This window comes from Lynx rufus, unplaced genomic scaffold (assembly GCF_022079265.1).
Source record: "Lynx rufus isolate CCGP_SWC_20201006 ecotype Redwood Valley unplaced genomic scaffold, mLynRuf1.p SCAF_2, whole genome shotgun sequence".
Taxonomy (NCBI): Eukaryota; Metazoa; Chordata; class Mammalia; order Carnivora; family Felidae; genus Lynx; species Lynx rufus.
This window is the reverse complement of record NW_025814834.1, coordinates 94521039-94536626: the sequence shown is the minus strand read 5'-3', so window position 1 is coordinate 94536626 and position 15588 is coordinate 94521039. Positions and strand designations below refer to the sequence as shown.

The 15588-nt window shown below is 35.9% G+C and overlaps 1 protein-coding gene across 3 annotated transcripts in view; it reads right to left on the bottom strand.

Moving 5' to 3' along the window:
- Positions 1-15588, bottom strand: part of DARS1 (aspartyl-tRNA synthetase 1) — a 64475-nt gene that overhangs the window by 16329 nt on the left and 32558 nt on the right. For all 3 annotated transcript variants that reach the window (XM_047083175.1, XM_047083172.1, XM_047083173.1), the window contains exons 5-7: positions 5393-5495; positions 2324-2404; positions 1276-1335 (exon numbers count right to left, since the gene is read on the bottom strand). In XM_047083175.1, coding sequence (XP_046939131.1) covers positions 1276-1335; positions 2324-2404; positions 5393-5495 — 244 coding nt within the window. The remainder of the gene's footprint in view (positions 1-1275; positions 1336-2323; positions 2405-5392; positions 5496-15588) is intronic.

Below are 15588 nucleotides of genomic sequence, written 5' to 3'. Positions count from 1 at the left end.
TGTCTCCAACTCGACTTTGCTGAGAGTCTATAAGAGATTAGAGAGTAGTTTAGACATAAACTAAGACGCTCAAAAGATTTCAAGTACACAATACTTTCCAAAATGTGAAGTCAAAGTAGGGGTTAAAAATGTGAATGCTTACAAGGGCCAGACAAATAACATAAATGGAATAAATGAATGACACTTCCTGAGTGGTACAGGGCATAGTAGAGGACATAATGCCCTGTCTGGAGTGCTAGGTAATGTTGCCATGCCACAGTATTGCCAGATTTACTTCCCACTTTTTAAGAAAAGCCATCTACATTTAATGTGCAAATCCCTACTTTACAACAGTAGCAGTGAATTTAAATGAAAAAAAAAAAAAAAAAGATACCCAAGAAAAATACCACTGGGGCCAAATTCTATAGGCACAACCAAAAACTTGTGGGAATACATAGCATGGACAAATAGAGTATGATGTCTAACTACTGTGGCCAAAATTATGAAAAACCTGAGGTTTCTAGGCAGTATCAAGGACTTTTGATTATTGTTACAGCCTCTTCTATAGAGACTACAGATGAAAATAAAAAAGGAAGTGGGACAAAAAAGCAAATACTCAGGGGAAACTTTAAGAATGTACAATAAAGGTAGACCCATATGATTGCAGAAAAGTTGGAAAGAACTCTTAAGGTGACAAAGAATTTAAGCTTTAGGTAGAATATTTAAGGAGGAAGATGTGGTCAAAACATACAGAATGATGACACTGGTTTTACTACAATAATGAAACCATTGAACTCTTTCACTTGCAACCAAACCAGAAAGGGAAACAGAAGACCTATGAGATTACTAAATAAACCACAAGGGCCAACTACTTCTTTTATTAATTCTGTGCTCAGATCAAATTCAAAGGATTGAGGCATTAATTACTAATCTCTACCTGGTCATTCTAAAATGTGCATATAATTTCTTGCACAATTTTGTAGTGATATTAATGGTTATGTTCTTACTTACTAACTTGTCAAAAACAGGTATCACTTGGTAGCAAACCCATTTATTGGCTTCATGTTCCTTTGTCATTTTAAAATAATGCAAGTCAATATCCCATGAATTACTGCTCCACGGTCCTTGTGCCTGCAATTCTTTTTAGGGGAAGGGTCAGTCAGTCAGTAAGGTACATTGCTTTCTGTATTGTCATATGTATAGGCAATGAGTTCAATAAACTTGAGACATGTATGGTATCCCTGCCCACCTTGATTTTGGCACAATCATGTCACTTAATAAATAAATGAGGCATACCCTGAGATCAATAACTCTGTTGTCTAATCTTGTATCCTGGTTAACAGTAGCTCTTCCTTCCTAAAAAAAGATGAAAAAACAGATTTTACTAATTTTTTTAATAACACAAAAACACTTTAAGAAGCCATGCTTACTTTTAAGTGAGAATAGGTGTGCTTATGTGTGTTAATATTATACCCCCAAATCAGAATTCTGAGAAACAAGAAGCAGGGCCAGAGAGAAGCTATTGTTAAAAGAGACATGGAAAGAAGAGAAATATGAATGAACAGAGGTCAATGCTTTCTTTACATCTCGCATCGCCTCAAAGCCTTGCCTCATTACTGGGACATGAGAAGAACTAACCACCTGTGCCTTTATTGATTCCTGGATATTACCTGCTAGTTAAAGACTGAAGGAACAGATAAAAGCTGATGGAGTAGTGGGTCTCAAAGTACGTTCTGGGCACCACTAAATGTCCCAAAGACACTTTCAGGAGTCCATGAAATCAAACCTATTTTTCACAATGACACATTTTCACTCTGTACTGAGTTTTTCCAAAGTTTCATGATGTGTGCTTTCACAACAGAATAAATGCAGAGGCGGGTAAGAGAATTTAATTGTTGCCTATTAAGTCAGACATTATAAAGACGTGTAGACACGTAAGACAATGTCACTCTTGCCACAAAATTATTTTTTGTTTTTGAAAATATTTTTCAAAAAAGTTATTTTTGTCATTCATATAAGATTATTATACATAAATACATGATATTACTGTTATTTTTAAAAAATTAATACTGAAAAATTTCCTGTTTTAACTTCTAATACTGCAAAATATTGACAGATATACCTACGAATATAAAAGTTTGTGGGGGCAATTATTTTTAGGAGTGTAAAGGGATCTTGAGATTAAGAAGTTTGAGAATTGTTGATGTAAAAGTAAATTTAGATAAAAAATGAAGCTCAAATCAAATCACAGATACCTTCACACAAAAGTAGGACATCAAGTTTTCAATGTTTTGTAAACTAAACATACAGAGGAAGCACAGTATTTCAAAAATATAGTTTTAACCTCTTCTCCTTCCACCTCAGGCCGAACAGCATCATCCAGCTGCAAGGGCAGGCGGGGTTCAGCCAAACTGATCACATAAATCTGAAAGTGAGAGATTACCAAAAATATCATGAAGCACACAAAACCTGTTATCTTTGCTTTAAAAAAATCTGCAGTTGACTTAAATATGAAGGTATGTTTGCATACATCTTAACTGAAACTACTTGCTAAAAATCAAACAAAGATGTACATGTTTTTTCACCTATAAAATGGGAATAATATTTCTTGTTAACATCCCTATGTTGTTGGAACAATGAGATAACACATATATTAACACTTTGTAGACACTAATATGCCTACCAATATGACAAATAAGTACTAACTGGAGTCAAGGGGCCTCAACTTAAGGCTTTGCTTTGTCACATAAAAGCTGTTGTTAGGCAAATCATTTAACCTCAGAGCTTCAATATCCTACTCTGTAAAATAAGGTCTGCAATGAGAATCAAATGGAGTAATGAATATGAAAACATTCTGCTCTTTTGTGGGAGCCATTAAACAAATGTGTTATTATCACTGTTAATAGCATTTGGCATTTCTACCACTAGGACCAAAGTCAACCCAACCCTGCTGTACATCTCCTCCCTTTTCTCATTCTTTTCCCAAATATCCCTTCCTTACTTTATATCTCATTTCTTGCTGCTCTTCTGGATTGGAAGCCACCACAGAAGGTATTCTTTTATGGTGTTAAAATTCCTTTTTATTTGTTAAATTCATTCACATTAATTGTACATTTTAGCACTAAAAAGCAGTTAGGTCATAAAGAATGAGCTAGGGTTTTTTTTGGCTACTCTTAAAAACATGTTACCCTATTAAGTTACTCCCAATTAAGCCTGGAAAACCTGTTAAAGCACAAAAGGGAAAGAGACCTTATTTAGTTAATTCAGGGAAGGAAATCATATTCTTCCAGTCAGTAGATCGCATTTAGCACTCAGCTCAGACTCTTCAAGAAAAAGTGTCAGAAGGATACTCCAGTCCTCTTTATAGTAAAATAGATTTGTCACCACCTCTATACTCAAGTTATAGTGTTTGCCTTTGATGAGTTAACAGAAACGTGATTTCCCATGCAAAGCTGGAGAAGGGACAGCTACTCCTTCTACTTTTATAACTAGTAGAAATTCACTTCATCAGGTTGTGAGTACTCTGATCCCCATAACTTCACAGTGCTGGAAGAAAGTATGTACTCACTAACTGCTGGCTGAATAAATAAATAAATGATAGGAAAGAATCAGTGCTTCTTATAAGATCCTTTTTAGGATATGATACTTTATACTTTGTGAGATACTTTATAATTATTTCCATTAAAACAAAATTTGTAAGCTTTTTAGGCTTTATATTTCTCATTAACATTTATTAAGTATTGAATGCTAAATATTAGAGTATTTTAGTTTTTTAAGTTTATATTTTGAGAGAGTGAGTGCATGCATACACACAAGTAGGAGAGGGACAGAGAGAGGGAGAGAGAGAATCCCAAGCAGGCTGTGTGCTGTCAGCACAGAGCCTGATGCAGGGTTCAATCCCACAAATCCCATGATCCCTCAGATCATGACCTGAGCTGAAATCAAGAGTCAGAAGCTTAACCAGCTGAGCCACCCAGGAACCCCAGGTAACTAGAATATTTTGGAAGTACATTTACTTGCTGTATTCACTAAAAATTTTTAATTAAAATATTGAAAAAGAAGTGTTACTTGGAAGATAGGAGGTTGTTTTACTTGGTCAGCATACCCTTAGGTTGGTTTGCTTTTACTAGGTTACCTACTTCTTGGTGGGCTTAGTATGAAATGAAGCTTACACAAAGAGAACATAGTAATCTGACAAGTCAGTAATAAATATAAGATTTTTTAAGTCTTGAAGTGTTCCCATGACGACTCCAGTTAAATACAACCTAGTACTCCCAAATTAGTGTGCATGTATGAGTCTTTCTGCATCTGTCAGTCTCCCTGACTGCTCTCTTACACATGCTCACACACATACAAATACACATACAGGGGTGAGGATGGGAAGGATCTACTCCTTAAGAAAAATTTAATGATGCATATTGTAGATACAAACTAGGCCTGGACCTGAGAACTGCAGGTTCAAAACTGCAAGGTTATTTCAAAAGCACTAAATATTTTTGAGTTCACTTACAGTATTTTATAAGTCAATGGTAATGAACACTTCTAGTTTTTTTGTCCAAGAACAAAATGAATGTGGGGTAAATCTTGTATGAAAGAAGTTATTGCTAGAATGTAAAACCAACACAGTTTTGCCTCTTTTGATTTCTCTATACTGTATATTATCAGAAATATGATGACAATAAGGAAATATAATCATTAAGAGCGTAATTAATCAACCATTAGAAGTTATTATCAGAAGAATGTTCACAGTAAAGTAAATGCATAATAGCTTTTCAGACATGTTTTATATATTTTATATTTTTTAATATTTTTCCCCATGTGACTGTGGCAGATTGCAAAAATGGCTCCAATAATTCCTCAGGCTCCTGATTACATACCTTTTTTCAAAGACCTTGCCTTTCTTCCCATCAAGAGGTGGCATCTACTTCTCCGTCCCTTAAATCTAAGTTTTTTCATGTGACTTGCTTTGACCAATGACATATTTAGCAAATGTGATACAAGGAGAGGCTTGAAAAGTGCTTACACACTAGGGCTTTCCTCTCTTGCTGCTGGGAACCCTTCTGGCACCATGCCAAGAAGACTGGGCTAGTCTGCTGGATGAAAAAAGGCCACAGGAAGAGATGTCCCAGAAATATCAGTAGGCCCCGTTGTTGTCATGCAGAGCAGATGAGCCATCTCAGATCGATGACCCTAACTGCCAGACGTACAGAATCATGAGCAAATAAATACTTTTAAGTCCCTAAATACCGGGATGTGGTTTGTCATATAATAAAAGCTAACTGATTCAGTAATCAATTTATAAAACTCAGTATTTTACACATCAACTCTAATTAAGAACATATATATTTGACATGATTGTAAGAACCATTTAAATCTATTTCTGTACACAATTTTGTATTTTGAAAAAAGTTACCTTTTGAACATGTAACTCTACATCTTGCTGTGTACAGCTTCCAATTTTTTGATTCACTTTTCTCACAACACCTTCTATGTCTACGATACTCTCTTTGTTGATGCTGTCAAAAGAAAAAATTTTCAACTTTAATCATCTCATCAGAGGTGTCAGAATTCATTTGGTGTTTCAACAGTAAAGCTGAATATATTAAACTCTTCTTTAATACAGTAAGCCACTTGAGATAAAGTCAGTCTATTTAACCTACTTACAATAAGTTATTATGTAGCACACCTTGTGACATTCCTTGAAGAGATGATTTTCTAGATGCCATAATTTAGTTACCATTCGTAAAATACTCTGAACATAAATGGCAACAGGACTAGCACTGAACTGTGAAAAGTAGAAAAAAGTCTTTCAATTATTCATTAAAGAACATTTCCCTTCCTATAGTTGAAATTTACAAACATCAGCATTTCCTATAAGGAGAGGCATGGGCTTCAATTAATGCAATTATTTGTATGTAATAGAATTAAATAATAAAAGAAGGTAAACTGAAAGTATTTCAAGGTAATAAAAAGAAGTTAGGTTGCAGCAATTAAGCCCTCATTGCCTATAGTTTCTGAGTACACACTGTCATTGGAATTATGGCAGACAGCCTATAGGATTGTGCAATCCCATTTAAGGATGTCTATATGAAGCTCAATATACATTAAATGGGTCTCCTATGCAGTTTAATTTTATAACAAACTTGAATTCTGAACATAAGACACTCAAATTCTGAAATATAAAATAGATGAGGTAGATTATTGAACTCACCAATTGATTATTTTTTGATCTCTAGTACATAACAAAGGGAGAAAGGGTATAATCCCAAATGGTGGTTCCTGTACAAAATGTACCAGTTTTACTTTTGTGTATATTATTGTGCTGACAGAATGTATCATAATACATTTGTGGAAAAGGATTAAGATTTAACTTTCAGTTCTTGGAGAGTGATGTGGAGAACAACATCGTGGCTCAACTGGCCAAAACTATCAATGTAAAACTACCAATTAAAACTCTTGGCGGGGGGGGGGGGGGGGGTAACTGGAGCTGCTGAAGTAAGGTGAAAAGAGAAGGAAGGAAGAAAAATGCAAGATAACTGGGAGAGAGTGGAGTTCCTGACACAGCTGGCATAATACAAAGGGCAAACATGTATCAGGAAAATCTGTTCTGGACTCAACTGTTTATCTGCTATGTCATAAGCCCCAGTTACCTTTTATATTAACCTTTCATGGCTCAAGTTCCAACCTAGAATCCTGCAGAACAAATGACAAGAATCTAAACAAAACAAAAGAAAAAAAAAAAAGAGAGAGAAAGAAAAAAAAAAAAAAGACAAGATTTAACTTTCACAGGAAAACTCTATTTATTCTGACAAGGAATTGGGTCCTTAGTAGTTGTAGTGCCATTTGACAAGATTCCAGAAATCCAACAATCCTTATTTTACCCACGAGAACACCACAATCCGTTTCAATGAACGTTTGCTCAGGGTTGGAAAGGATCAAAATGAGGATAATAGGAGCAAAGTGGTGAAGAAAGGAAGAAAAATTTTCCTTTTTTCACTTTACCATACTGCTTAGAATCCTATTGTGTCTGATACCAACTTTAAAAAAACAAACCAACAGCATAGATATTTATTGCACTCTCTTAAGTCTCCTGCACTAGAACTAGTACCTAATTACTAGCTAAAATCTTGTGCATTGAAGAAACTCAGAATTTATTGTGGCATACTGTTAAAGGGTTTTCTAACACTGGCAATCTAGGGTCACTGAATCTTCCTTCAGTGTGATTTCCACCTACCAGTCACTTCTGTTTGCATGAGTAAACTTGATACAGCCTTCGTGAGAATTCTGTTGCTTATCCTACACGTCTCCATGAGGAAGGCTTTTCATTACTGATCACACTGTGCTTCATTGAGTAACCTGTCCGGCCCCAACTAGAGCTCCACTCTGCCACATTCCTGTTATGATCCTGGCCCTTTTGGGTCATCCCCTTGACTCCTTAGTCAGAAAATCTTCTTCAAGCTTACTCAAGTTAAACTACTCTCAAGATTGAGCACTAAGCTAATATCCTTTCAGAAAAAAAGCTGGGGTGTGATCAGACACTCTGCCCTACCTAACGGTCCAATTAAAGAAAACAAAATGTTCTTTCTCCCTCAAAAGTACCAGATGGCTTCTTCTATCCAGGACCTGAGACTTGTAACTAAGTCTAAGTCTACCTTTAGTACTTTATTTAATTCAGCAATATTATATGATAAAATACGTGAAGAGCTAGAGAAAAAAATAACCACCATTTTAAGCATCATTTCTAGTACCAAACAACTCACAAAAAGGACTTCTGAAAACCTAACTTAATTCTTAAACTAGGGCCAAAGATAAACTTCTATCACAAATTAGTCTACTGAACCAATCAGAAAGAAGGTAGAATTAACCAGATACAGAGGATGCTTATAATTTTTTTTTGCCTTTCCAATCTCAGTATTATCTTATTATACCTAGCAGCTATACGCTGTTAACAGATACTCTTTAAATACTCTTTATTATTACTCTTTTGATACTAGTAACACCATTCCATGATTTTTTAAAACCTTGGATAATTTAGCCCTACTACAGCTACATCCATATCTATATCCATCTAACCTTATTTATTTGTAGACACGAATGAATTCAGTGTAAAATACATTAAAACAAAACAAAGAGTCAAATTTGTAGAAAACAATCAGACCAGAACTTTCTAGTCAGCATTAATAAAGGGTTATAGAGGGTTTTACGTGTATGTATGTGTATAACTAGAGTCAATGGAAGAGGGATAGGAATCTTTGAATAAGCTACTGCTAGTAGAAGGATGATATTCTACTTTTAGAAAAAGTCTAATTTATATGATTTTAACTGATATTGTATGTTAAGATGGCTTAATACTTTAGAGTATATACAGTATAGTTTGCTGTCATATAGAGACCCTATTAAGGTTTCAGCTTTACATTCTGAAACTAATATACCACTGTATCTTATTTTGAAAGAGGAGTATGTCTAACAGACAACTAAAAGCCTTGGGTTTTTAGAGGATATGGCAGGAAAAAAATCCATGGTGGAAAGCAGAGGAACTCCTGGGAACTATTTGATTGTAGAAGAAATGGATGAAGTAAATTAAACACATCTTTCGAAGAGCTAAGTCAGCTATTTTTATTATTATCACCACCTCCCAACACACATTACTACTGTGCTGTGTTCTGTACCTCTTCCATTTTCTAACCACCCTTCTGACCCTGCTTATAAATAGTCACTCTACAAATAAGTTAAATTAGTTATAGCCTTGATATTAAAAATACCCTAATAAGGCTATCCTGTTCATGTTATCCACTAGAAACTGCCAACAATCAATTTAATAGTTTACTTCTTTTTAAAAAAAAAATTTTTTTTAATGTTTTATTTTTTATATTTGAGAGAGAGACAGAGAGCGAGTAGGGGAGGGGCAGAGAGACAGAGACAGAATCTGAAGCAGGCTCCAGGCTGTCCGCACAGAGCCCAACGCGGGGCTCAAACTCACAAACCGTGAGATCATGACCTGAGCTGAAGTCGGATGCTCAACCGACTGAGCCACCCAGGCACCCCTAATAGTTTACTTCTAACTTAAATTGTTTTTAGAAAATAAAATTTTAAAGAGCATCATTCTTTATATCAAGTGTTTTATAAAAATATTTTGATTGGCTATCAAGTTTTTATTTATTTATTTTTTTTAAACTTTTTTTTTTTAACGTTTATTTATTTTTGAGACAGAGCATGAATGGGAGAGGGTCAGAGAGAGAGGGAGACACAGAATCTGAAACAGGCTCCAGGCTCTGAGCGGTCAGCACAGAGCCCGACGCGGGGTTCGAACTTATGGACCGCGAGATCATGACCTGAGCCGAAGTCGGACGCTTAACCGACTGAGCCACCCAGGCGCCCCTCAAGTTTTTTTTTAAACACATGATACAATGTATGAATAACTCAATTATAAAACATGCAACTTCGGAGAAAAACAAACCGTACTCAGGTATCTGAAGGAATAAAATCCCATCTTTCTACCACGACTGCCATATAGTTTACTACTTAGGGCCTCACCAATAACCGCAGGGGCACTTTTATTATCTGTAGTTGTTATCAATCTTGAGTTGTTATCAATTTTCATAACTATATTATCTAAAAAGCAACAAACTAAAATAGATGCTCATAGTAATGGCCCTGTCATTAAAAAAAACTCAAAACTGGGGGTGCCTGGGTAGCTCAGTCAGTTAAGCGTCCAACTCTTGATTTCAGCTCAAGTGATGATCCCACAGTTCATGAGATTGAGCCCCATGTCGGGCTCTGTGCTGACAGATTCTCTCTCCCTGGGGTTCTCTCTCCCTCTCTCTCTGCCCCTCCCCCCCCAAACCTTAAAAAGGAAGAATGTGTAAAAAGGACTTCAAAGATTCTGTTAAAAAATTGTTAGAACAGTTTCAGTACTTGAAGGAGGTAAGCTTCATAGTCTAAAATAATGTACTAATGAGTAATGCCTTAGTCTTCAATGTTGCCAAAACATTTTTAAAGTTCTTAGCTTATCTCTGTAGTGCACTGAATTCTTACTCTCAAGTCTTTGCTCCCCTATGGTAAGTATTCATCCACACCTTTGCCATGGCTTCAAAGTATACAGAAAGTACTTCTTTGTCTTGTGGCTTTGGGTTTGGCCATATGAGTTGGTTTATATGTCAGTAGATATGATGCCGGTAAAGGTTTGAAATGCACTTGTGTGGCTGAACTTGCCCTTTAGCATTCCTGCTTTTCTCCATAAGATCATCCCTAAAGATCATTCCTAAAAGGAAACTGAGAAACACAAGGAGCAGACCAGGACACAAACCACAGCTTCAAAACAAGCCTAGATGAGCTGAGCTTTAGCTCAAATATAAGAGCAAGAAATCAAGGTTTATTGTTGTATGCTGCCAAGTTTTTAAAAAAGTTTTTTTTTTAATGTTTATTTTGAGAGACAGGGAGAGAGTGAGAGCATGCAAGTGGGGGAGGGGCCGGAGGGGGTGCAGAGGATCCAAAGACGGCTCTGCGCTGACAGCAGAGAGCCCCAAGCAGGGCTTGAACTTGTGAACCACGAGATCATGACCTGAGTCAGAGTTGGACACTCAACTGACTGAGCCACCCAGGTGCCCCTAAAAAAATTTTTACTGTTGGTAAAGTATACAGTACATAAAACTTACCATTGTAACCACTGTTAGGTGTTTAATTCAGTGGCACCACCACCACTATCCATTTCTAGAATTTTTTATTATCATATAACTCTGTACTCATTTAAATAATTAACTCCCCATTTACTCCACCCCTCCCCCCAAGCATAGCTACTGGTAACCTCTATTCTACTTTCTGTCTGTATGCACTTAACTACTCTAGGTACCTCAGGTATGTGGAACCATGATATCTGTCCTTTTGCGTCTGACTTATTCCACCCAGCACAGTGTTTTCAAGGTTCATCTATGTTATAGCTTGTATCAGAACTTCATTCTTTTTTAAGGCTGAATAAAATTTCATTATATGTACATAAAACATTTTATTCATACATTCCTGTGCTGATGGGACATTTAGGTTGTTTTCCATTTGGGTTATTGTGAATAATGCTGTTATGAATAATAGCATACAAGTATCTGTTTGAGGCCTTGCTTTCAATTCTTTTGGGTATCTGTCTAGAAGTGGAATTGCTGGATCATATGATAATTTCATGTTTAACTTTTTGAGGAACCACCATAGTTTCCACAGCAGCAGTGCCATTTTACACTTCCACCAGCAATGTATGAGGGTTCCAATTTCTCTACATCCTCACCAACACTCATTATTTTTCTTTTTCTTTTCTTTTCTTTTTTTTTTTTTTGATAACAGTCTTCTCAATGGGTATGAAGTGATATCATTGTGGTTTTGGTTTGCATTTCCCTGATGACTAGTGATACTGGGCATCTTTTCATGTGCTTATTGGCCATATGTATATCTTCTTTAGAGAAATGTCTATTCAAGTCCTTTGTCCATTTTGGAACTGAGCTGTTGTTATAAGTTACTGGAGTTTTTATATATTCTGGATATTAATTCTTTATTAGATATATGATTTACAAATATTTTTTCCCATTTTGTGGGTTATCTTTTCACTCTCTTGATAGTGCCCTTGGATGCACAGAATGTTTTAATTCTGATGATGTCCAATTAATCTAGCTTTTTTGTTACCTCTGCTTTTGGTGTTATACCTAAGAAATCACTGCTAAATCCAATGTCATACAGATTTTTGGCCTATGTTTTCTTCTAAGAGTTTTCTAGTTTCAGCTCTTGTATTTAGGCAGTTGGTCCATTTTGAATTATTTTTATTTCTGGTGTACAGTATATATCCAGTTTGGCATATGGATATCCAGTTTTCTCAGCACCATTTATTGAAAAGATGGTCTCTTTCCCATTAAGAAGTCTTGGTATACTTGATGAAAATCAATGGGCCATATATACCACCGTTGATTTATGGGGTCTCTCTTCTATACCATTGGGTTATGTGTCTAGCCTTATGTTAGTACTACATACGTTTGATTACTATAGTTTTGTAATAAGTTTCAAAATCAGGAAATGTAAGTCCTCCAAATTTGTTCCTTTTCAAAACTGTTTTGGCTATTCAGGGCCCTCTGAGATTCCACATGAATTTTAAGATGAATTTTTCTATTTCTGCAAACAATGTCATTGGGATTTTGACAGAGATTGCACAGAATCTGTAGATGGTTTTGGGTAGTGATATCATGCTACAAAGTTTAAGGTGGTTTGTTACATAGGAGTTTTTTTTCCAACAGCTGACTAATAATACAATCTGAAGTTTAAAAACTTATAAAATTAAAAAATATGCTTGAGGGGCACTTGGGTGGCTCAGCGAGTTAAGCGTCCGACTTTGGCCCAGGTCACAATCTCACAGTTTGTGAGTTCAAGCCCCGCGTCAGGCTCTGTGCTGACAGCTTGGAGCCTGGAGCCTCATAGAATTCAGATTCTGTGTCTCCCTCTCTCTCTGCCCCTCCCCAGCTCATGCTTACAGTCTGTCTCTGTCAAAAATAAATAAACTTAAAAAAAAAAAATGCTTGAGTTCAAAGCTCTCATCTGATCCTAAAAAAGGGCTCTGAAGTAAGTGAAAGTTTATTTGTATTTATCACATACACACTGCAAATCTCCACTGTGTAGTATGCATTGTAAAGGGATTTAAGGGGCACCTAGATAGTTTGGTTGATTGAATATCTGACTCTTGATTTTGGCTCAGGTCATGATCTCGTGGTTTGTTGAGATCAAGCCCTGTGTTGGGCTCCTCACTGGTGGCATGGAGCCTGCTTGGGATTCTCTCTCTCCTTCTCTCTCTGCCCCTCCCCTACTTGTGCTCTCATTCTCTCAAAATAAATAAATAAACTTAAAAAAAAAGAAATTTAAAGGAAGATATACAAAATTTGACTATGAAATATTAGGGTTGATTTAATATCAAACACAGCAGAATTTATCCATTCAAGTGAATATTAAAAAAATTTGTTTTTAAATGTTAATTTTTGAGAGAGAGACAGAGTGCAAGTGGGGGAGGGACAGACAGAGAGGGAGACACAGAATTTGAAGCAGGCTCCAGGCTCTGAGCTGTCAGCACAGAGCCGGACGCAGGGCTCAAATCCACAAACCGTGAGACCATGACCTGAGCCAAAGTCGGACGCTTAACTGACTGAGCCACCCAAGTGCTCCCATTCAAGTGAATACTGAATTCTTCTTCAAAGTGACTGTTCAGGGAAAGGTTGTAGGGACTATAAACACATCTTAAAAACAGCACTGCCTACAACAATCTTAAAACAACTTATCTGGAATTACTTCTTGGTTTTGTCACATAAGTTGTTTTTTTTTGCGGGGGGCAATCTCATTTATACCTATTGTTTACTACCTGTCAGAAATGCCAAAGATCATGATAGAACTCTGGATGGGGGAAATAAGGAGACAAAATAATAATAATAATAATAAGTAAATAAAAGAGAGTGGCATTAGAGATGCAAGGAATAACATGTTTCAAAAAGGAGAGAGTAATAGATCAACTATGGGGTTAATACAGATAGAGATTAACCTTACATACAGGATTAATACAGACAGATATAATTAATATATCAACTATTGGTTAAGTGCTGTCTCCAAACATTTTTGGTAATTTGATGTCCTCTATCAATAAAAAAAATCTAAGGGTACATACCCCAATATGTATATATTTTATCTATCTTAAAATTATATACATGTAATCCTAAATGTAGGTTATTATACTTATACAAACGTAAATTCAGGGTAAGCCTCATAATTAGCTACAGTGAATGCAGATCCATACTTTACACAGTCTTCCCAATAATTCCCAATTTTGGAGCACGGACGTCTTGCCCAATATGATTAGATTATCATTAAAAAAAAAACAAACTGCAGAATGCAGCTGATACAAGGATCTCACTCTAAGAGTACATGTGTTAGTGTTAACATTTTCTCATTTGTGCTTATGTTTAAATTTTATCCTCAATCTGTGGTCTCCTTGGTTGAATGTTTTTTAAGCCACCTGTCCTTTTTCTGGGAGTCAGTCTATCATTTTAATACATATAAATAAATAAATATAATGCCCCCAAACCAAAATGAAGCACAATAAACTGCAATTGGTTACAATACGCCAAAGTGAACCAGAGTTAGGGTACCAGTGTTAGCTCCTTTTTGTTATTGGAATCCTGCAGTCTTGCTTCAGGGACCTCACATACTATATGCGACATGTGACCTTCTGAGATGCCATCCAAGTGACAGGCCCAGGGTTTATCTATAAATGAACTATTAGAAAAACTCAAACTCTTTCTTACTTTTCAGATAATAGAAGGAAGGAAGGGAAATAAATAGCAGCTTAATTATTTTCTTTCTCTCAATGGATAATCTTGAGCAAATCATACTGTGAAGACCACTGAGATAAGAGAACAAGAATCATAAACATTGAGAAAGGCTGTTGGGTAGGTGATTTACTGTCCATCAGTGAAAGTTTCATTTCTGTATAGTCCACAGGTGAAAAAGTATTTAACAGCACATGACTTTAGTTAAACAGATCACCATTGTGCATTTCAACCATAGAGAAATAGATCTGGGAAAGAAGTACTTTGTGTACCTCTTGTTGCTGGGTCCCAGTGTGAGGTGCTGACTCCAGCAAGTTGTCTTGGAAGAACAAAGAAGAATCACCTCCAATTCACACTCACCAACTGCCCCTCACCAGTGAAGGATGGGAAATGGCAGGGTTTGCTCTTATGTTTTAAAGTTATTTTTGAAACGCTTTTTTATACATTGCTTCAAAAACTTTTTTATTATAAAAGAATATACTTATTTATTGTTACAAATTCTAATGTTAAATAATCATTAAAATTAAGTTTAACTTTCCCATCATATACCCAACCTCTTCTTCTTATAATCATGGTTTACTACTTGGTCTATACACCTCCAAATTTTTTCTCCTTTGCAAAAAATATGCAATGCTTCATAAATTTTGTGTTGTCCTTCTATGGTAGTTTTGTTCACTTTCCTCTGTATTTTTTTTTAATGCTGAAGAAGTAAGAGTTTCATTTTTACAGCTCAAACAAAACTGATTTATATATATATAAACACCTAAAGTATTATTATTCCCACATCACTGACCAATTTCCTTTTATGTTCCAGTTCCTGTGTGAAGTGCTTTACACATATACCACTTCACTTAAACTTCCCAAAGGCCTACAAGATAGCCATTACCACCGTTTTATAGTTGAGAAAACTTATTAGACTCTGTAAGAGGTCAAGTAAGTAGCCTAAGATCACACAACAGTAAGATCATGTACTGATTACTGCGCTAGAGTATTCTGTTCTGTTACAGACTCAACGAATTACACCAAATTCTAAATACTCCGAATACATCATCAGCTCACTCTGAAATAATACATTCTCATTTGTAGAAGCTCACGAGCTGCCAGATTCCTTTATAGTTTATGTGAAGTCAACTGGAAATAACAGGCCCTTCACAAATAGTTTTCATATTGCCCAAGAATTGTACTATCCACTTGTAACACTGAAGCATCTTAATGTCCTGCTATTATTGCCAGCCTCAATAGAGGTTCATCAGAATCTTTGTATAAAACAATA